Here is a 22,835-nt window from a genome sequence, read left to right as displayed (position 1 = left end):
GCAGTGAAAGTGATGGGTGAGCTCTAGATCTAATGAAATCAGCTGGCATCACCCTGAGCTCTGAAATATGACACCCACTCTCACCCGGCCATTAACACCAGCTGTGTGTTGGCTGGTAGTGAAGCTGATCAACGCTTTGACACATGCACATCCCACACACAAAAATGCTCACATGTATGCAAACGCAGGCGGTATTTGGACGGAAGCATAAAGTCAGCAGGGTGTTATGGACTAGTGCCAACTGCATTGTAGAAATTCCAGGTATATTATCATGCTACCCGAATGATTATTTAAGCATATTGTGAAAAAAAAAAGAGGTTAAAAAAATGGGACGCTGGGACCGGACAGTATCACCTGAAGCACATTTAACTCTACCATTAGCTACTGAATGAGGCTGCAGTACCGACAGTGAACAGAAGAGGGCAATTTAGCTGCGTCCAAGCACAAAATGAAGCTAAGCGAGTGAAGACAAAAAAAAAAAAAAAAACTTCCTGATTTTTCATTTCTTCCACTTTTCCCCCCTCTTTTTCCTCAGCGATTACCGCTCACCGCCAGTTGCAGTGCTGTTTTTATTGCTTTGTATTAATTAGGACATCCATTAGGTGGCTTAAGTCAGACACAAAGATATAAATCCCCTTGTTAATTTGGAAAGAAGAATCAGCGGCGCTCATTATGATTAAATTAGCAGAGATCTGCCGGGTGGCTGGACCTTTCTGACATGATTGTGATCATCAGCTCCAAACATCGGACGGCAGTTTCCCTTTAACCTCTATTATCATTCTGTACCGAATCTCCGATTCATCACTGGTTTAAAAGGTCTCCCTTGAAATAATCATCTGTTTAATCATCATAATGACGCTATTTAATTTACATAGTCGGTTTTTGAATACAGTTTTTCAAATCTTTTGCATTGTGAAAACACCATATGCTATATTAAATCATATTTTAACCAGCTTGAATGTGTTTGACTGCATCCTAGCATTGATTAAACCACTCACGGACTTACGGGGAGGCATATTTCTTGGGAAATATGCGAATGCTGTTTACAGCCTGCACTTTGTTGCTTGACGTTATAGCCATGCAAAGCAATTACTGGACCAAAGGACTCCCTTGAGTTCGCTGGCAAAACCATTATAGATTTTCCATCACGTGTAACAGTTGGTAATTGTGGGCATCTTTTGGCTTCCTCTACACACAAACCAGTACAGATGTTGGAAAGCGTGTGAAAGATGACCTATCAGACCATATTACATTTTCCATTTGGGTCCAGGTTATGAGATTTTGCGATTTGGCCTCAGAGTCAAGAGGTTTCTGACTGGCAGCACTGCCATAAATTCTAGATCACAATGTAGTTTTTGTTAAGACAAGGTCAGAAAGTTGTTGATTGAATTTGGAGAAATTCTAAGGCTACGGTGACATTTAGCAACTATCTGGTGTAGTGTCCTTCTGTTGAACTCAGCAAGAGTCATTTTGTATCCACAGGTCTTGTTTCCTGATGCAATTTATTTGTTGGCATATGATAAAATCATTTTCTTCTGAACTCTTTTGAACTTAACGGTGCTGCTTGTCTCTTCTTTAAAGCTGCTGATTACCAATCAAGTCAATGCGACTCGCTTTAGCATCTGCATTTGCAAAAGTAAATAAGTTACTTCAAAGCAGATTTTGTACAACTTCTTTATGGGAAAGGACTTCAGAAAAACCTAAAGTTTGACTACTTTCCCAATATAATAGAAATGTAATTAGAAAAAATATATATTTATGAAAGCCCATATCCATGACACTGTACATTATTTACAGATGATTTATGAATGATTTGTCATAAAATGTCAGTATTTGTCAAAAAAGTGGAAATTATGCCATTAAAAGTCAAAACTATGACAAAGACATAAAAATGACATAGAAAGTGAAAAAATATCACATTCAGGTGATTATGATTTTATATATATATATATATATATTTTATATATATATTAGTCCCATGTCATCATTTTGACTTAAACATGATTATCTTTTGCGATCACAGTTAACATTTCATGTTTTTCGTTTGTTTTTAATATTGATATGCTATGTCAGCTTTTTATGTCATAGCTAAGCATCATTTTGCACACGACTGACCTGCTATTACAAAAAAAAGTACGAAATTCACCCCTGGTTTCACAGACAAAGCTTAGGCCTATAGTCCCAGACTAAAATGCGTATTAGGTTTTTTCTCAACCAGCAATGTGTTTTTATTTATTTATTTTAGACATTATAGACATGTTAATAAAAATTACTGAAATTCATCAACTAAACTATGGCCTAATCCTATCTTAGCCTAAACCCTCTCTGAGAAACCATGCATTAGATAAGAATAAAACAATCTAAATTCTCTATAGATATATAAACTCCTTGACAGGAAAGAAAAGTTTCTGTAATGTAGCAAGACAAAAGAAGAGGAAAAAAGTAGTTTTTTAAAGCCATGTCTCTCATCAATTAGCCGAGTAGCAATGGCTTAAATAAATTATTTGTTTTGTGCAATCTCTGGCTCTTTAATCTTACCTTTCAATACTGTCTTATTTCACACATTTTAAAGCATCTTTTTGCCTACAGGAGCAGAAAAATGCCAATGGAAATCCATTTTCACAGTGCAACGGTTGAACCAGTGAACTATGGATCAGTGTCAGCCAATCACAGCACTGGATTCTGTTGATAAGACACACTTCAAAGTACTAGTGGCCTTGATAAAAAGCCTTGCAAACTTTGCTCATCGCTCTTCATTTAGCACAGCAAATCAAGCATCCTAACATAAACACACACACACACACACACACACACACACACACACACACACACACACACACACACACACACACACACACACACACACACACACACACACACACACACACACACACACACAAACAGCCTATTCATTTGCAAAGTCCATAATGCATGAATATCTGTTTGAAAAATGCACACACTCACAACCACACCGCACATGGTAGATTTTTCCAGCTCATAAACTGTAGTAAATATACTATTTAGAAACTATATAGAAGACATATAGAAGATTATGTAGAAGATTCAATATAGAAGACAAATGTTTTTCCACATCACACTGTAGTGTAGATTAATATTATGGCTGTTTAGATTAAAATTATTTGACATCTAATTTGAATACGTGCTGCCAGAATAAATAAATAATAATGAATACACATGCTTTAAATACATTAATGCAATTTCTGTTTGCAAACAAAGACAAGTAAAAACCAAACATGACTTACCCTACAGCCAATTACTATTTTAAAAAATGGTATTGCTGAAATGTCTACCCTTTTAAAATAAAATAAAATAAGATTCACACTAAAAACAAGATTATGTATTTCTGAAGATTCTTTATTTGTGATGTCTGCGCCTTAACTTCACGATGCTGAGTCATCCTAAAGCTTGGGGAATCTCTTTAAATCTTCGTATTTCTTAAAAGTATGATTTGGAGTGAAGCCCATATACCATCAGTTCTCTAACAGTCAAAACAAGACTGAAAATTTGTTCTGTGGTTAATCTGTTCATCTATATTAAATAGACTGAGAGAGAGAAATAGAAAGAGTCAGAGGAGAAACTGGGTGATCAAAAATTCAGCAATACAGGAATCCAAATGCCAAGGACAAACCCGTTTTTTACACATTTCAAGAGAGATCCAGAGGGATCTAGGTGGTTTTGCACTGCAGTTGAAGGACAATCTGAATTATCTCCGGTTAAAGGTTAGGGCCTCTAACTAATGCTCCTTCACCAAACCTCGGGCTACTTCTCTCTGCTCTTCAGGAGCACTAACAAGATCAACGGGGAAATAGGGGATGTCAAAAAAATCCATAGCCTGGAATAAAATTACTAAAGTTTTCTCATGGGAATGACCTCTAGGTTTTTAAACTCCGCATTCAGAACTACTCTGATCTTTTCTTGTGGTTTAAATCTTAGAAAATGTAATACCATCACTGGTCCACTGGTCTTTACAGATAAAAAAAAAAAAAAAAAAAAAAAAAGGTTTTTCTCATCAACTTTGTTTCTTAAAAAGGGCCAGAAAGTTGACAAATATCCCACCAAACAGGCATGAGGGGAGATTTAAGATGTCCAGAATCTTTAAGCCTGAAGCTAGTGATCTAATGGCTGAAATGCTTCTCCCTAAGGTCGATTAAGTCATCAGGAACGCGGCGGATTTATATTTAGCTGTAGTTTAGCTCTGTGCGCTCTCATTCCCAGATAAGGGCAATATCAAGATTGATCGTTGACTGACACACAGAAAAAGGACTTACAATGTGTGTCTTGAAGCCTCAGGAGCTGAAGAACTGAAGAAGATACGCCTCCTTTGTGGTTTTCATATGGGTCCATAGCTTCTGACATTTACTGATCCATTTCTCTCCTCCTCTCATCATTGATCATTTCCTGTCCTTCGTCTATCCTTTTCTCCATAAAGATGATAACGTGAAGCCAAACGTGAAGCCAAAGTATTACGCGTAAATAAAACACACCTATTTATGATTTTTTTGCTAACCAACAGTCAAGACTCGAACACTGAGCACGTATACTAATCTAATACAGAGGACATGACTAGTATGATTATTCTGATTCCCATTCTGCCAGCTGTCTTTATGACACACAAGCATAACAAATTTCTATGCAAACCATATTCATGAATCACCACTCATTAATCCATTCATACTTAAATAGTCACATTCGATTTAATGGGACAATTTACACACAAATGGTTTTATGCATGGTGTACACAGAAATGTGTTCCGCTTTGCCAATAAAGTGAATCTCTAGTTGCAACTTGTTGGAACAGTTTTGCACGATGAGCCAAAAATCCGAGACCACTACTGAACCCAACGATTTCTGAACTGTAATATTCTGTAAGAACCAGTGAAGATGTTCAGTGAGTGAAGACATCTGCTTCCCTTTGATTTTAATTGTTTTACAGCAGAGCACGCAGAGCTCATTCATCAAGCTCCTGTACCACTGCAGGCTTGAGCTCCTGCCCTGCAGAGGTGCAGCTCCAGGGAGCTCTTCTGTGGCAGCTCGGACCAAGAGAGCAGCACTACACTCTTTCAATCTTTTAATCAGCTTACTTTCTCTTTCTATCCCTTGCTCATATTAAAAACATTTCTGTGCATTTTGTAAATATTTACACAATATTATAGCATTGGTGAGCACGATGGACGTCTTTCAGAAACACTTTCAAAATGTATTTCTGCCTTTTGACCAGTAGTGTATATCCTTATATAAATAATACTAAAAACATAGCTTTCTCTTCTTGCACACGTCTCCCCTACCTTAAAACACATCCTCAGGCCATTGGTAAGAATCTCTTTCTTAACCAGGTTTCCTGATCTCTTTCTCCCCTCTCTCAGTCTTCCACCCTCAGGCACTAATGCCCACTGCAGTGGTGGGTCGTGCTCAGCCGTTACCCACCCACCTTGCTGTCATACAGGGCATGTAATGGGAGATGAACGAGAGCGGGTATGAGAGTGAGAGAAAGTATGAAAGAGAACATGTTGAGTTGCAGATTGGCAAGAAAGAGCATACAGTACGAGTCGTGTAGGAGATAGAAGAGGTGGGAGCGTGGCTGTCAGAAAAAAAATATTCTTGTGTCTTTTTGTGCCCTGTTTTCAGCACAGCTTGTCTGTAAAATCTATATTTCATCTCCTGAATTCAGAATTTTATGATGTTGAGTTGGTCCTGTTATCAATAATGTATTGATCATCAAGTCAAATCTTATACGCATAGTATTGCTGATGCCCAAAAAGACATTTAACAGGTATATCTCAGTGAATCTTACAAGAGCACTGGAGGAGGCGCTGCAACAAAGTTTAAATACTTATTCGACATAAAAGTTTGAAGAGAATCAATCTGATCTGTAAATTGTAAAGCTTTGCTCTGTGTTTTTTTTATTTAAAGCTTCAAAAGCAAAGATGCTTTAAAAACGCACACAACTTTGTTTCTCGATTACTCTGCTTAATCTTGATCGGTGATGCAGTCAGGCTGTACGTTTACTGACAAACAACCAAAAAAACTAATATTCTCAGTTTATTCTTCTCCTGTGGAGACTATAGAGTCAGCGCTTGTATCAGTCAAGTGCACATCACAACGGAAGAGAAAAGGCTACCTAGTTCAAAAGAGAGGGAGTCATAATCTAAAAGACTCACTGTTTATTAAAAATGACATTTAGAACTGGATAAATGCTCCATTTGCTGGTATGAGTTTAATTTGCCTCTTCAAATTCAAAGCGAAATGAATGTCTTCCACACAAAATCTCATCCTCACACAAGAGCGAAGAAAAAAATCTATATAATTATTTAACTTAAAAATAAAATAATAAATACTCACAGAAATAACACATTTCATTAAAAGTTGGAAAAACAGTTTCATGCATTTTTTTTTTTTTTTTTTTTTTTTTTGCTGAGGCATCAATCCAACATTTTTATTTCTTTCAGTCAGTCTGTGAATATTCATAAGCTGTGTGGTCGACATCTCCCCCAAACATTCAAAAATGATTAGGTGGCACACTTTAGCTCCAGAAAGGTTTTTGCTATTTGGGGCAAGGGTACAAATATGATTTACCAGCTGAGTCTCCAGAGAGCTCATTACCCGTACCCAAAGAGCAGGACCTTTAGCTGAGTCACAGGGGGCATTAAAACCCTGCCCTGCATCTGTTCTCCTCCTCACAGCACCTGCCTAAAAGCCCGTCCACACCAAGAACGATAACTATAAGGATAACGATAAAGTTCTATAGTTCTGTAGTTCTAAAAATCATTCAGTCCACACCACGACTATAACGATAAAGGTACAGAGAATCGATATCGCTGGAATGACTTCCAGACCAATTTTTTAAAGCTGATTTATGATACAAACATTGACAGTAGGGAGAGAAATTTTTTAAATTAACATTCAATTAAACGATTAATTGTTAACCTTAATACTGCAAAATGCGTCTATTGCAGTAGTATATAGTCACCGTCATGACGGGATGTGCAAATGAAACTCAAAACAAAAACTTCCTCACCTGGATGAAAAGAGTTTTAAGCCTAGCACAACAAGTGAAGCTGTGACGCAAGGTCATTGATCCACTCCCTAAACCACTGGCGGTGCTATGGTAAAACACACTGTTGCACGTCTCAAACATTTAAATGTGAGTTTTATGGCACAAGTGAGGTGCAAAGTTTTGTAAATAATAAAAATAATTGCTTAGAAGTCAAACGTTACATCGCAACCATGCTTTTGGATTTAAGCCAATTTAAACGCATTCATTTTGTGTTCTGTTTTGCTTTGATGGTAACAAATTGAATAATATTTATCGTTTCTTACTGTGGTAAACATGCGGGAAAATGTAATAATTTAGTGACTATAAATTAAGAATTCATTACTATTGCTTATTGTTTCCATATTCAAGTTAAATCATGGGTTTTCTAAGAAAAAATGTATTAAACATGGACATTAATTTGTCGTATAGGAGCAAATGAACATATTTTAGGAATGAATACATCTGTTCTGCTCCAGTCTGCAGCCCTGTCAAAGCGAACAATAATTGAGCATAGCCTAAAACTTGACTTATTACTACATTTCAATACAAAATAACTTTGTATCGTATCTGTTTTAATGCACGTGTAAGTCTGGATCCCATTAAAAGCTTAGTTTCAACATTAGTAATTTAAAAATAGTAAATAATTTGTGTGTAGCTGTCTGCATGTGTTTTAAGCATGCGCTGCACGGACTGATTAATCAGCAATCGATAGCTTAATTGACAGCCAATCAGAATCCAACTTGCTATAATGAGCTTGAGAATTTAAAGCTACAGATGTGCTTTTGGAATAAACAGGTAACGTATCGTTTGCTGGTGTGGATGCTAATACTGTTATCTTCTTAACACCCAATATCCGCATTCACATGTACTGTCAGAGTTGTTGACATGGACCCAAGTGTAAATGTCATTGAAAAATAAATAAATGCTTCAAAAAACAATAGTTTTAAAAAAAGGTGGTTCACACTGGGTTTAGAGCTACATTTAGTGCTGCAGTGAAAAAAAAGAAAGAAATGCTTCAAAAACTAATTAATATTTAAAAAAAAGGTGGTTCACACTGATTTCAGCGCTACATTTAGTACTGTGATGAAAAAAAAGAAAGAAATGCTTTAAAAGCAATTAATATTTTAAAAAAAGGTGGTTCACACTGGTTTCAGAGCTACATTTAGTGCTGTGATGTGTCCGTGGCCATGTCAGAGGCTAGCAAAATGAAGAATAATGGAGTTTTCAGGTAAGCAGGAAAACTGATTTAAAGCCATCCGTCAGAAGAGCTAACGTTCTTGTGAACTGCAAGGTGACGTCCTTGGAAAGAAGGCAATGTGGCCATTTCGACCAAGGGAAACCATGGTGTCGGAGTTATTAGGCTGAAACAGCAGCCTTTATTTAAGTTACCAAAACTGCCAATGTGAAGATGGATGACTTTAAATAGCAATTTCAACAAAACTGTAAACATTTAAAAAGTTATAAAATTTCATCTGAATGCTTTGGGCTATTGAAAATTCTAAGGTGGTGTACAATGCAGTGTATGTTTATCAGGCGCTCATTAACATAGACATATTAATGTACCTTTAGCCACTTTTCAAAGAAAACACTTTGCAATACAAACAACACTTTACCCCGTTTTTTAAAATATCTTCTTTAGTGTTTAGGAAAAAGCAACTGGTTGGGAACAAATGTGAAAGTGAGTAAAACAACTTTTAAGGGACTGTTTGTATATGCCTCAAATACTGGGATTTGTGATATTATAATACACTGATCATACTCAATACTTAACCTTAACAACAACCCTACTAACTGTTAGCAAAAAATTAATTGAGTCAAAAGTCATAGTTCGGTAATAACGAGAACTGAACCCCAAAATAAGAGTGACCGTACTTTGTGTCCACAAGGACTTTTTATTATACAGATGAGATAACGCTGGGATATCTTTGATCTTAAACACTTTACCTGAGTGTGGATGACAGAATGAATTATATTTTGAGGTTAAGTTACACTGAGAGCATTGACCGCACCTATAATTACCGGATAGGATAGATGGCAGAAAGTGAGTAGATTTGTTCTAAAGATAAATCAGCTCTTACAACAAGGTCATGAACATTAGGAAGGTGTATGAATATAATTCACTAAAGACATTATGGGGAAGAGATATCGAGTTGAAGATGTGCCAGTGGTCAAATTCTTTTCAATTTAAGAAAGATATATTATATTATATTATATTATATTATATTATATTATATTATATTATATTATATTATATTATATTATATTGAGACTATATAAATCTAAGAAGTCGATGTTTCTTTTTTTTTTTTTTATATTTAAATTGTTTTCAGTGTGTAAAATTGAAACAACTTTTCCTAGTTTGTTATGATAGATGGTTTTGATGCACAGTATGTGGTTTTTATTGCCAGTTTAACACTTGTAAACATGACATGCAGCTAATTACCACTTATCTATTTTATGACAGCCTAATTAGTGGTTAAGGTATTTAATAAAATGTTTAGATGTTAACGTGTATCTGATGAAGATCATAATGTTGCAGAATAAAGGGGAGTATCATACATGTGTGCTTTTTTTCTTAAATCCCACAATGGGTGATCACTGACACTATTGTGACGTTAAGCAAGGCACTTAACCTCAGCTTGCTCCAGTGTAATATTACATGTACTGTCCAAAGTTGCATCTCATAAATTGTTAGCTAAATGATAAATTAGAGGAACACTTATACACCAATTATTCTCCCTTGCTGAAAGAACTAGTATATATTTCCATACGGTATAGGATGATCTATGCTTAATAGTGCTGAGCTGGTGACCCAAGTAGTCTTGCTGGTTAAGATCAGGGATGCTTTACAAGGTACACCAATACAACAACTACTCATTACAAAGTAACAATTAAGTGAACATTGGACATTTGCCCCATCCAAGCACAAATAATGATGTTGCATGTAACACAAATTAAGTAATAGAGACATAGGAAACAATACAATCATTTGGACATTTTCCTAATCCAGTCACCAATAATGCAGTTGAATATAAAATAAATAGTAAAAAAGTAATTTTAAGGATTTAGAAGTGCCAAGGAACAAAAGAAATTCTGAACTAGAGGAGCTTTGGAGAGTTTGTTAGGCATCCAGGGTCTAGAATGATACATGAATTTCTAACAGTAGCTGATAGAAAACTTATTTTTACAGATTGGTGATCAATTTTTAAGATAAGATGTTTTACTTAAGTTCTAGCTTAGAATTGAAAAGTGTAGAAGTGTAGCCAGACTTTTAACTCATTAATCTGCATCCATCATCAAAACATCATAATGGTATTTGTGCAGTAGCTTGTTCTGCTAACTTATCCAGGTCGTATTCTGATGGGAAAAAATATAGCCTAGAATTGATCATTCTTTTTAAATGCAATGTATACCGTGACGACATAAATGGAAACAGACTTGACTGAGTAAGTATGTGTCCTCTTTCTGTTGTGAAATAATGGTTCGTACTGCTTTATTCATGTTTGAAAATGTTCAGTCCTTATAAATGAATTCATCATGATGAGTGTATCACTTATTATTATACTTATCACTAATTACTGCGCTAGTTCCAGTGACTTATTTCTAATTAGTTTTCTTATAACCTCTCTTTGTTGGTGTAATGCTGGGGCAGCGTGATGTTGTTTCAGAGAGGGTTTTAACGAAGCGCAGCGGAGCTTCTGGCCTAATGGTGGAAACACATTGTGATTTTGTGCTTTGTGCTACAGGTCCGAGGCTTTTAGTTCTGCCCGGCATGTTTAAAGTGCTGGCACGCACTGGCCCGAAAAGGGAAAAAGTGGCTAATGACACATGAAGAGGAGGAGGTCATCAAATGGGAAGAATCTGGCTGACAAGTAGTATATATCTGGATGTCATCAGCGTAACAGTGATAGTTAAAACCATGGTGACGAATTATGTAGCCAAGAGGCTGAATGTAGATGATGAATGATAATGGTCCGCGAACCGAACCCTGAGGAACACCATGTTTGAGTGAGATTTAGAATTGTGCAGTGAAACGTAGCATAGTCTGTCTGTTATATATGAGGAGAACTAGGATAATGCAGAGCCTGAGATGCCAAAATCTGCAAGGGGAAAGGGTAATATCTTATGACAAACAATATAGAAAACTGAGCAGAGGCCAAGTAATAAAAGAATTGACAAACTGCCCGAGTCACCAGAAAGTAAAAGATAACTGACGACCTTTACTAGAACGCTTTCCATACTGTGTTGTAAGAGGAAACCAGACTGCAAACTGTCAAAGAGATTGCTGTGGGCTAGAAATGACTGCAGCTGACAGACAACAGCCTTTTCCATATTTCTGATACAAATGGCAAGTTTGAAATTGGACGGTAGTTAGATAAATTTGCAGGATCCAATTTCTTTTCTTTTTTTTTACAGTGGAAGAAAGAAAGAGACATGTTGATGAGGTGTGAGATATGGGCAGAAATATCAGAGGTACAGAGTTTTAGGAGGAAAGTAGGTTCAGGGTCTAGCCAGCTTGAAAAGAAATTCAACTTCTGTATTAAATTGGTAATTAGAGGTGGATTTGTCAAGGTAAAAATAGTTATATGACTGGGTAGACTGAATTTGCTCATAATTAGAGATAGTTTCTACCCAAACGTCTCACATAAAGCATAAAGTTTTCTTAGAAAGTGGTGCAAAAAAGCAAAACACAAATCATCCGATTAATGCTGGCTGATACTCTAATACTATACTATGTTTAGTGCTTGGATTAGTTTGTTTGCCATGCTAAATGTTGGTTTGGGCCTATATTATTAGCCTTGTTGATGCTAAAGATGTAAGAAAAGTAGGCTGTGTTCAAGGCAGTTTTCTAGTTCTTGAAATAGTCAGATTAAACAAGTAAAATTGACAGACTCACTTCATTTTGCTTTCATAGCGCAAAGCTCTGAATTAAACCAAGGAAAGGAGTGAGATATGGGACAACAGACCTGGTCCAAACTGGAGGATACTCATCTAATATGTTAGCAATAAGAGAATGGCACATATAATAAATCAAAGATGGACAGGTAAGACTCATTTAAACCAGGAATAGCAGAGGAAGTAGCAGAAGCAGAGAATGCACTGATATCAACAGAATCTAAGTGATGATACGATATGGTTATGTTATCAGTGCATTTAGCAGAAAAGATTAATGAAGTCAAAAGTAATAAGCTTGTGTTCAGAGATAGGAAAAGCCAAACCGTTGACAGATATTATTTAAACTAGATATACAGTACATATACATATGGACCAGATCATGGCACGACTGTAGGGAAAATAATCTGAATAAGATCAAAGCAGTTCAGTACAATCATTATTTGAGCAGTATTAGAGAAGTATAACCTGGGATGACCCAGCACAGGCTAAGTAATGTACTTAATTCTGAGAAGAATACATAAATCAGAAATCAATAGATCGATTAATCAATCGACAGAGAGATAGATAGATAGATAGATAGATAGATAGATAGATAGATAGATAGATAGATAGATAGATCTAAAAAAGGTATATATATTATTATTTTTTTTTTTTTTTTCACAATTGCAAGTTTACATCATGCAATTTTGACAGAATTGCCTGATACAAACTAGCAATTGTGAGAAATTAAATTAGAATTGCATGATATTAACTGCCAATTCAGATTTTTTTTTCTCAGAATTATGTGATATAAATTGAGAGTTATAAAGTCTGAATTGTGAGATATAAACAGATAATATATCAGTCTTTGTTTCTACACAAAACTGTACTTTATAACTCACAACTGAAAGTTTAAATCTCACAATTCTGAGAAAAAAGTCAGAATTGCAAGAAAAAGTTAGAATTTATATCTCACAATACTGAATTGTAATTTAATCTCCAAAATAAATGTAAAAATTAAAAATCTCTTCAAGCTAGGGACAATACAGATGCTTTGTTAATTGCATAAATTATTTTCAATGCATTAACCAAAAAATATACATTTTAGAAATAAACTTTATTTGATAACACTAAAATAAACAATCAAATAAACTGAACTGAAGTGTACTGAACATCTCACATCATTTGGTCTTAGAAGAATCTATTTAAAAGCCTCTTTTCCTGAGTGATCATTTGACCTGACAGATTTGATCACATATGTTGGTCTTTTCAAGAAAGATCATTACTGCTGCCACTTGGCCTTTAACACAAAATGCTTTTAGCAGAACACAGAGTACTCACAGACACCTCAGATATAGATTTTCTAACCCCAACAAAAGACACTTGAACAAATAACACACAAATTAGTTTTAGCTTATCAAACCGCAGAGCACCCAAAGCTTTAATTTTGCTCTCATTCGCATTGTTCTCATCTCTTTCACCTAAAGTTTTCATGGATAATAGAAGACCAATATGCCTTGTCAAACAACCTTGGTGCCTATTTCTCAAAAGAAATGTCTGCGGATCACAATGCACTTTTTTTTTTTTATGTTTACAAAGCTGCAATTTCATAAACGTCCAACGCATTGTCGATAGCTATAGGCATAAAAACCAAACCATCCTTGGCTGAATCACTCTATAGACATCTAGCCAATCTCTAGCAATTCTTCATCTGTCAGTGTCACACTTTTGTTTGTCTTTCCAAATAAGTTCTGTCCTAACTGACCTTGTACATATATATGGGCTCAGCTGAGTGGAGCTGAAGCATAAAAACTAGGTGAGCCTGCCCAGGGGCCTCCTGAGTACGGAGCAGCGTTGGCCTGCATTCAGCTTTAGCCAGCCAGCCAGCCTTCTCACATCTGCCCTTGCCCCCTTTTATTGGCTGAACAGATGTGACCAACCTCCCAAGGGCTGTGTTGAGTTTTACTTCCTCATCTCCTGTCCACATCCTCTCCAAAATGGACGTTATATTATGACAAAACCAAACTTTCGGTGCACTGGACTAAACTCCTACAGTATGTATTTTTTTTTTGTTATTACTATTTATTTATAAATTTATAGACATTACATTATTTACCTTTGTATAATTTATAGACAGGTAAAAAATCTCTGCTCTGCTTATCTCATCATAAAATGTAAAGGTTTATCTACTCTAGAAAATATGCATTCTCATTTACTATGGGTACACAATTTATTAATTCATTAAGGTAACACACACACACACATATATATATATATATATATATATATATATATATATATATATATATATATATATATATATATATATATATATACACACGTTTACTATTTACAACTGAAATAATAACTAAATATATTTTCAAATAAATAGTGTATAGGGTCACTTTTTTATTTCTACGACTACTACTAATTTTAAATAAAGTTATACAGTTAAAGAAGTCTATTATTATTATTATTATTATTATTATTATTATTATAAATAAAAAAATACATTTTTAATAATTACTTGTATTTAAAAAAGAAACAAACATCTGTGCACAATATATACAACTTGTATGTGCTCATTAAGAAATGAGGTCCAGTTTATTATGGTCTAAACCAGCAAATGAAATATTTAAAATGAATATATTTGTATAGCTTACCTTTGCTGATGTCCTGGTACTCCAACCACAGCTGGCGTTGGACTTGCTTGTTGGGATACCATATGGTACAAGATTCTTCAAAACCATACACTGCCTCCTGGATAAAATGGTTGCCAAACTCTTTTAAAATGGACACAAAATCGCTGCGAAGGGTGGCCCCATCCAGTGAATGAATTGCTGAACTAAAGGCTGTAGAAAGGTAAAGGAATGAGTCGTTTAGTTGTGTGAGAGATTTTAAAGTATCGCATCAAACTGTACATTCCATTCCATTTCTCTTTGATCTTTAAATGAATCTTAAATAAAATCAGAAGCTGCATTATAGATCAAACCAAATTGAAAAATTCAAACTATGCCGGGCTGTGAAAATATTGAATGCATTTATACAATCATTTTTTGTTGCGTGCTTATTTTCAGTGCAGCTACAACACGTGTGGAGGATTGAAATATTGAATGGACTAAGCTTTATTGTTGGCTTTATTGTATTTTCAATACAAGTTACACATAGTGCAGTGCGCATGACAAAACAAAGAAGGTGGGAAGAGAAAGAGTGAAAACATGATCTGTAGAGTAAGCGCATGAAATGTTATCTGGGGAAACAAGGGAAAGATAAACAACAAGGTCTTGCAGAGGTATTGAGTGCTTTTGTGTAGGCTGATGTCTGACCTTTTAAAAACTTATTGTTACTGTTTTGGGTTTTTTTTTTTCGACACAGAATATCCATCAAAAAATGTAATGTAAGCTTTTAGTCTCAGCATTTACATTTCCCCAAAGTACTTTAGAATATAAAGTACTTGTTTGCATGTACTTTTACGGAAGACCTCTAAAACTTTTGTCAGACAGTGGAACTCGACTTCATGGTTTGCATGGCAACAAGCCATTGTTCGTTTAAAAAACGATTCATGTGGGTATTCACAGAATGCTCAGAGGAACAGTTCCCTATTACAAACACAATGTTTTCCTGTCTTGCACATGATAAATAATTAAATAAATAAATAACATAAAATAACATTTTGCGATAGTAATACATTTTGCATTATTCCGCTTTCTCCAATGACCTTCTCGCCCAGGTTTGCCATTTCACCTCAAGTCAGAAGACGAGCAAAAACAGCAGGAAAAAGTGGTAAAAATCAGAATTGAAAATGTAAATACTCAACTTCTCAGTCATATGAAAAAATGAATCCTTTAATGGTAATGAGACGAGAAGAGAGGGAACTGGTAATATGAGAGCAAGGAAATCAAATTTTAAAGGCCATTCAGGCCATTCTTTAATAGGAAATATTTCTTATAGAACTGCACTTGGAATCTGATGTGCTCATTAAACATACGGCGTTCATTAAACAAATGAAGAGAAGTCACTCACAGTGCAAAAAAAACTTAAGTGACAAAAATAAGGCCAAGTGTGTCATTTCTGCAACACTGCCATCACAGAAAAAAAAATGTTTATTGAATATTCCACTGTTTAGTCAGTGTTGCTGAGTCAGTGCTGTTTTGATAGCCCCACAGTGTTTACAAAGATATCAACCTACAGATGGTTACTTATAGTTGTCTCTGAATATTAAGCAGGCATGGTACAAAAAGGTATAAACTTCATCTTTACATTCCTCGGTTTTAAACACACACCATCTGGGATCAACAGAGAACAGAGAACTCAGTGAGATCATGCCAGTCTATCAAAAAATAAATAAAAAAAAAAAGGTACTGCTACATCTTCCTAACCATTTGAATGTACAGTTCACTTGGTCATACGTGTTTGTTGTAAGTACCTTATCAATATATTCGTCCATGTAAACGGGTGAGTGAGAGTGTTTTACCTTGTGAGAGGGTCCACTGATTGAGCTTCACATGGTACATAATGGAGCGCAGCTTCCAGTGCTGAACCAGTGGATAACCAGTAACCTCACTGTAGTTTACCATACCTAAAATACACAGAAGATATGAGAAAATAAATGAATGATAATGTTCAACAAGTTTATGGATTTCATACAGAAACAGGAAGTACTGGGAGGACAAAAGTGAACCTGGACCACAAAACCCTTCACAAGTCACAGGGGCATTAGCAATAGCCAAAAAATACATTGAAACATTTTTCTTTTGCTTGACAATTTATTTGCATATCAAGGTGATTTACATGTCGACCAATGTGCTTTCCAGTAAGTCATCAAAAACAGACTTTCTTGTTTGTTTTTTTGCAACACGATACAAATGTCCCATCGGCCATAGACTTAATCTCATTAAAATATAAAGTAAAGATCATGTTCCATAAATGTTGTACATTTCCAACCATAAATACATCAAAACTTCATATTTGATCTAGTAATTTGCATTACTAAGAACTTAATTTGTACAACTTTAAAGGCAAATTTTCTTTCAATATTCAGTTTTGTTCTGCACCCTCAGATTCCAGATTTTCAAATAGTTGTATCTCAGCCAAATATTTTTATATTCTATTTAAAAAGCTTGTTTAATCTGTTTTAAGATGATGTATGAATATATATATATATATATATATATATATATATATATATATATATATATATATATATATATATATATATTTTTTTAATGGATGTTTATTTTGTTTTATTTTGTTTAACTGTTTTTTTTTGTCCAAGGTCGCAAATGGTGTAGAAATAATTTTCACTCAAACACTGCCAGACAAATTCACAATTGATTACAAAGAAATAGCAAGTGTCACAATAAAGCATGACATATTTACAAAAGAATGAAATTCTTTGTTTCATTTAAACTTCCAAAAAAAAAAAAAAAAAAAAAATATATATATATATATATATATATATATATATATATATATATATATATATATATATATATATATATATATATATATATATATATATATATATATTATATTTTTTTTTAGCATATACTATAGATCTATTTTCCTGGAAGAGAAAGATTATAAATTTTATATGACTTAATATTTCTTTACTTTTCTGTACTTTTAAGAGTGTGTTAGCTTACAGATCATCTCAAAGCTAACACACATGGGCTAAAACCGAGCAAACTTTAATTATAATTACACTTAGTCTTTAAAAATAAATGTAAGTTTAAAAAAACTAACAGCTTCTGCTTTCTGCTGTGTTGACAGCTGATGCAGAGCAAATGTGGCTGCGAATCCCTTAATACACTGACAATCCCAGTATGAAATGATTTTTGGAATAGTGTTTGCTAATCCTAACCTTGCTCAATTGGCTACATTCTCTGCACTTCACGAGCGCATGACTGCATCGCTGCAAAGTGAACCCTGATCTGCTGTTGCTCGAAAACCACAGTATTTGGATTACACAGAATGAAATGAGGCACAAAAAACAAACAGTTTTTCTGTCAGTTCTAAAATGGCTCCTGAAAATGAAAGCACTGACTTGAAACTAAAATAATAATACAGGATTTATGATACATTTCTACACATTGAAAATAAATCAGACTTGCTAATATTGGTGGATTATCTTAAAGTATGAAAATGATTTTTTTATGTCAGAAGATAACAGTGTTTCCTTGAAAATTGTTACCGTAGAGGATTACCATAGAAGACACAGAGTAGCTGAGCAGACTTGTGTGAATGAAATCCATTGCGGCATTTTTCATTTCATTTCTAATCCCAACTCTCTTTAACATATGAGCCATCGCTTTTTTATACCCGTGGTCACCCTGTGAGCTAAAATCTCACGTATCGCCATATGTTGAGCGGGCGGTGTAATCAATCATCTCGTCTCCTACAGCAACTGTCAGCCGTGTCTTGCCATCTAGGGAACACACAGCCATGTTTCAATTTAACCCCACCTTAATATATAGCACATCTGGCTGATCGCACAAATTCAAAGCATATCCGGTCTGCAACATGCTGGCTGGGCATTAGAGCATATTGCTTTCTAAACTTGATCTGACACGTCTTTGGAACTAAACCCATTCTGTTCTGTCTGTAAAAAATTAATTCTTCTTGACATTATCATGGATTTGCTTCGCTGAATCATTTTAGACCAGCGCTAACATACCAATGATGGATTTGCAGAAATAATGAATTCATAATATCTGTAAGCTGTTGATAGGAGGAATCCCATTATAAACAGAGCACAGGTGCTAGAGACAAAAGCACTACATCATCAGCTCAAAGCCTTTTGTCTTAATGAGTGGGACATTCTTGGACTCTTAATGAGAAAGACAGGCACTGAGTGCGTTTACAAGTACATGCTGATACGCTCAATAACTTGATAATGTGTTAGGTCATATAAACACCTTAAACTTTTTTTTTTTTTATCAAAATCTTACATGGTTCAAGAAAACCAAATTGCCATACATTTTTGCATTTTTCCAAGAGTCAACAAAGAAAAAAATACTCCAGAAATCATTCTAATATTTTATGCTCAAGAAACATTTCTTGTTATTGTCAATGTTTGAAATAGTTTTGCTGATTTTTGTGAAAACTCTAATATTCTACCTTTCAAATTTTGGGGTAAAAAAAAGAAAATAATAATAAAAATCCAATAATAATACATTTCAGCAAGAGTGCATTAAATTGATTAAATGTGACGTTTTGATGTTATTAACAATAATCTAACAATAATTGATTAAATGTGACGTTTTGATGTTATTTACAATAATCTAACAATAATCTTTCATAGTTATGAATATTTTGTACATGTTAACATTTTTTATTGCCTCGCTAACAGTTGAACAAAGAGCCCGATTCGTTCATAACACCTCCGAATCCATACGCTCCCGCGCTCTCTGGGGCAGACGGCTTTCTGACACGGAGCACAAATGTGATGAATAAGCTCCTAAATGCGCTGCTCTTGCACTATCCTCACCTTGTGCAGTTCCCACTTAAAACCATCTAAAAGAGAACCTTTGAGCCCCCGTAGAGTTCAGTAGTGTCAAAACAGAGCGCGTCAGAGTTTGGATAAATAATAACAAGCGTCGAGTGCACAGCCCCTCTTTTTCTTTTTACTCTGCTAAAACCCTCGGCTTCAGAGGGCCATGTCTCCTTTTTACCCCATGGGCTCCCTGCTCTCATTGTCTGACAGAATGATTAATATGACTGAACTTCACATCACAAACACAAGTTCAGAGGCTGGAGTCATCTTTGCCATTCTGCTGCGTGCCGTTGGGTGGTGGCATCATTAGCGGGGAATGATCAGGCATGCAGGCAGACAATCAAGGCCCAAGCTACCATTTGAATATGAAAGTGAACACAAAAAAAACAAGCCTTAAATAAACACACCCATATCTGATCAGAAGGGCTGAAAAAATGTACACACACACATATAAACACTGTCAGATATATATCAAAGTGACAGGACAAGAGAAAATCGCAATATCAAATCGCACGCACTCTACAGCCCATACTGTAACTCATGAAGGCGTGGGCAAATCTTACTGTTTAAAATCCCTTCGCTGGGAGATTCACAGTGACAACCACAGCTAGAAGAAATCGTATGGCTCATGAAACCCCATTAACAGCTGCACCCTGAGTTCACTCTTGGATGAGCGAAGGAACGGATGACTACAGGGGAAATGATTGAACATTGGGACCTACCTCAAATCGCAACAGGCTTATCTAACAGAGGGATAATGGTAAGGCTGTGAAGTCGACGCAAACTCAGCACACTGATAAGAGTAAAATGTAATAAAAAAAAGGGCTAAAATACCTTTAAAAATTTTAAAGTGCTAACATTAAAATGAAACAGTAACTTATGGTCATTTATTTCAAGAACCAATTCTCACTATTTACTAAACAGTCAAATAACAATCAGCAGATATATATATATATATATATATATATATATATATATATATATATATATATATATAGATAGATAGATAGATAGATAGATAGATAGATAGACACCCTGTGGTGCTTCAGATCATTTCACTTTAATAAATTACTGCTCATGTCAATTTCTGGCAACAGTTTGCTCTCCAATTTCAGTAAATTTAGCCTAAAAGCCAGTTAATTACTTATTTGTCTCTGCACATCATGATGGGGTAGGAAAACATATTTAAAATTGAACTTGTACACTTCTTCTTTAACACCTTCTTTGTGTAAATGAATGTAAAAATGACAAATCTTATTCATCGCTCAAGTAAGCCAACTCATTAACCCAGTCATTTGAGAAAGTGACAGAACTTCTTTTAGAACTTTATTTCAAATTAAAAAGACACCAAGATATCACATTTTCAGCAGCACAAGCACACATGTGAAATGAAATGACAGTGCTCAGCCTGCGTTTTCTTGTGCGCTGTCAATGACGCTGCGAGGTGTAAACACGTGAAAGCACACGAATATTTAAATGTTTCTGGTTATTAAAGCTCTCAGTGACATATTTTGTCTGACTGACATTTACCGCCCTTCAAATTAGCATACATGAAGGACGTATGCATCTGAAAGCACCCAGTAATTGAGTCCAAAAGTCATGCAAACAAATTAACACAGTAAATAATTTGGCCAACAGGACACTATCCGTCAAGAGGATCTATCTGTTCCAAATATAGATGCTCGAGGAGGAGCGGACACTTCTTAAAAGATCAAGGTGACACACTTTTCCTCTCAGCTATACTGAGGGACGTCTCTATCAGAATCTCCAGACGTCAAAGTAGATAGCTGCCTCTGTGCTTTACTGGTCACTGGGCCATATGCTGCCATTTTAATTGAGAGGGACTTTGGGAGAGGGACTGTGTGCTCCAGAATGAATCACTGCCACTCAGACTGATGTCAGTGATCAACAAGGGTTCTCCAAACCAGCAAGACCACAGGGAGAACGAATGTTGACACCACCACTGCTGCCTGTATCCTTAACCAGACATCAGCCTATGCAGATAAAATCCTTCTTCATTCAAGTCATTGCCCTAGAACTTCCAGATCCCTGTAGATGCAAAAATTGGGGTGTTTGCATCGGCCACAGAGCCACCCGTGAAGGATCCAGGGCCCATGCTGTGGCACCCACTGTATTAATTATCACATCTAATGTTGTCGGCTAATTAATTGACGTTTACAGCAGGAAATGGCTCCAGCAATTCTATGCAATTAATCAGTGTCAAAGAATAAATTAAACCCCAAATGTGATTACCATTGAGGACTGCACCCAAAATTGAATTTTAATGGGGCTTCTTTTTTTCTTTCTCTCTGTGTATGCCACATCAAGTTCTGTTTTCAGCTGAATTTATGGATTTATTCCACATTTTCATCAACAAAATGTACGAGAGTTGACATTGTAAAGCAAAGAATTTGTGTAGATGATGGATGAAATAAATGCAAAATGTCTGTAATTCCGTCCACAAATAAATGGCAAAAAGATTATTTATTAATTAGGAGATGCAATTAGCAGAAAAGAGGTTCAAGTTCCTACATTCTGTAGGACGTTCACGCGCAACTGGATTCCAGTTTGCATAATTATAGAATAATTATCAGTGACATTCGTGAACTGCTCAACTCAACTTGTAACACAAGCCGGTGTAATATGAGGGACACAAATATCACATTGCCTTAGCAACTGTTCCGGGGGCATGTGAGGTAAAGAACAAGTCAAAAGATTGTAAAAATGTCTTTTCAATTACAGTCGAACAGGCAAAGCTGTTTTTACCCTCCGATTCATTTTGAATTGAACTGAACTATTAGAGGAGGGTATAATTTTCTTGGCGTTCGACAAGTGCAGCGTTACGGCAGACAGAAATTCCACATTTGTATATTAATAAGTGACAGATGCAGCAGACTAAACAAGCAGCAAAACCAGCACAACACGCTGTCGCCCGAAAAGCATAAACAATAAATAAACAAAGATGAAAAGGAAATGTGATGTATTCTGGCATCACATGTATCAATTAAACATGAACTTCACGTACCACCCATAGGCTCTGTGAGACTTCTTCTCAAAAAAAACAAACAAAGAATTATACATCTGAAATGCAAGACTGTTAGGCCAGAACTTGAATCCCAACTTGAAAATAGTGTGCAGATAGATATGTCAAAGATGGAAAATTGCATTTTATCTGGTTGAGATGTGCTCAACTAGAGATGAAGATAAAGGAAAGATTTTAACGGCTTCTTATTTATAAATGTAATGTGCAGTGGTTTTGCAATAATCAAAATGCATTAATGGAAAATAACAACGACTTCATAATACGGACACAGAGGTGACATTCATGCTAATAAACAAAAACACAATTCATGATGGTACTATTGACTATTGAGCGGTTAAGATTGCTTTGCTGATGCCACACTCTAGCTT

The 22,835-nt window shown here is 35.4% G+C and overlaps 1 protein-coding gene across 4 annotated transcripts in view; it reads right to left on the bottom strand.

Moving 5' to 3' along the window:
* astn1 (astrotactin 1) overlaps window positions 1-22,835 on the bottom strand; it is a 192,489-nt gene that overhangs the window by 51,568 nt on the left and 118,086 nt on the right. For all 4 annotated transcript variants that reach the window (XM_043260157.1, XM_043260150.1, XM_043260163.1 and 1 more), the window contains 2 exons: window positions 16,404-16,508; window positions 14,593-14,781 (listed from right to left, as the gene is read on the bottom strand). In XM_043260157.1, the coding sequence (XP_043116092.1) occupies window positions 14,593-14,781; window positions 16,404-16,508 (294 nt within the window). The remainder of the gene's footprint in view (window positions 1-14,592; window positions 14,782-16,403; window positions 16,509-22,835) is intronic.

Source organism: Puntigrus tetrazona, chromosome 2 (assembly GCF_018831695.1).
Source record: "Puntigrus tetrazona isolate hp1 chromosome 2, ASM1883169v1, whole genome shotgun sequence".
NCBI lineage: Eukaryota > Metazoa > Chordata > Actinopteri > Cypriniformes > Cyprinidae > Puntigrus > Puntigrus tetrazona.
Note: the sequence above shows the minus strand (reverse complement) of the source record. Positions and strands in the feature narration are given on the sequence as shown.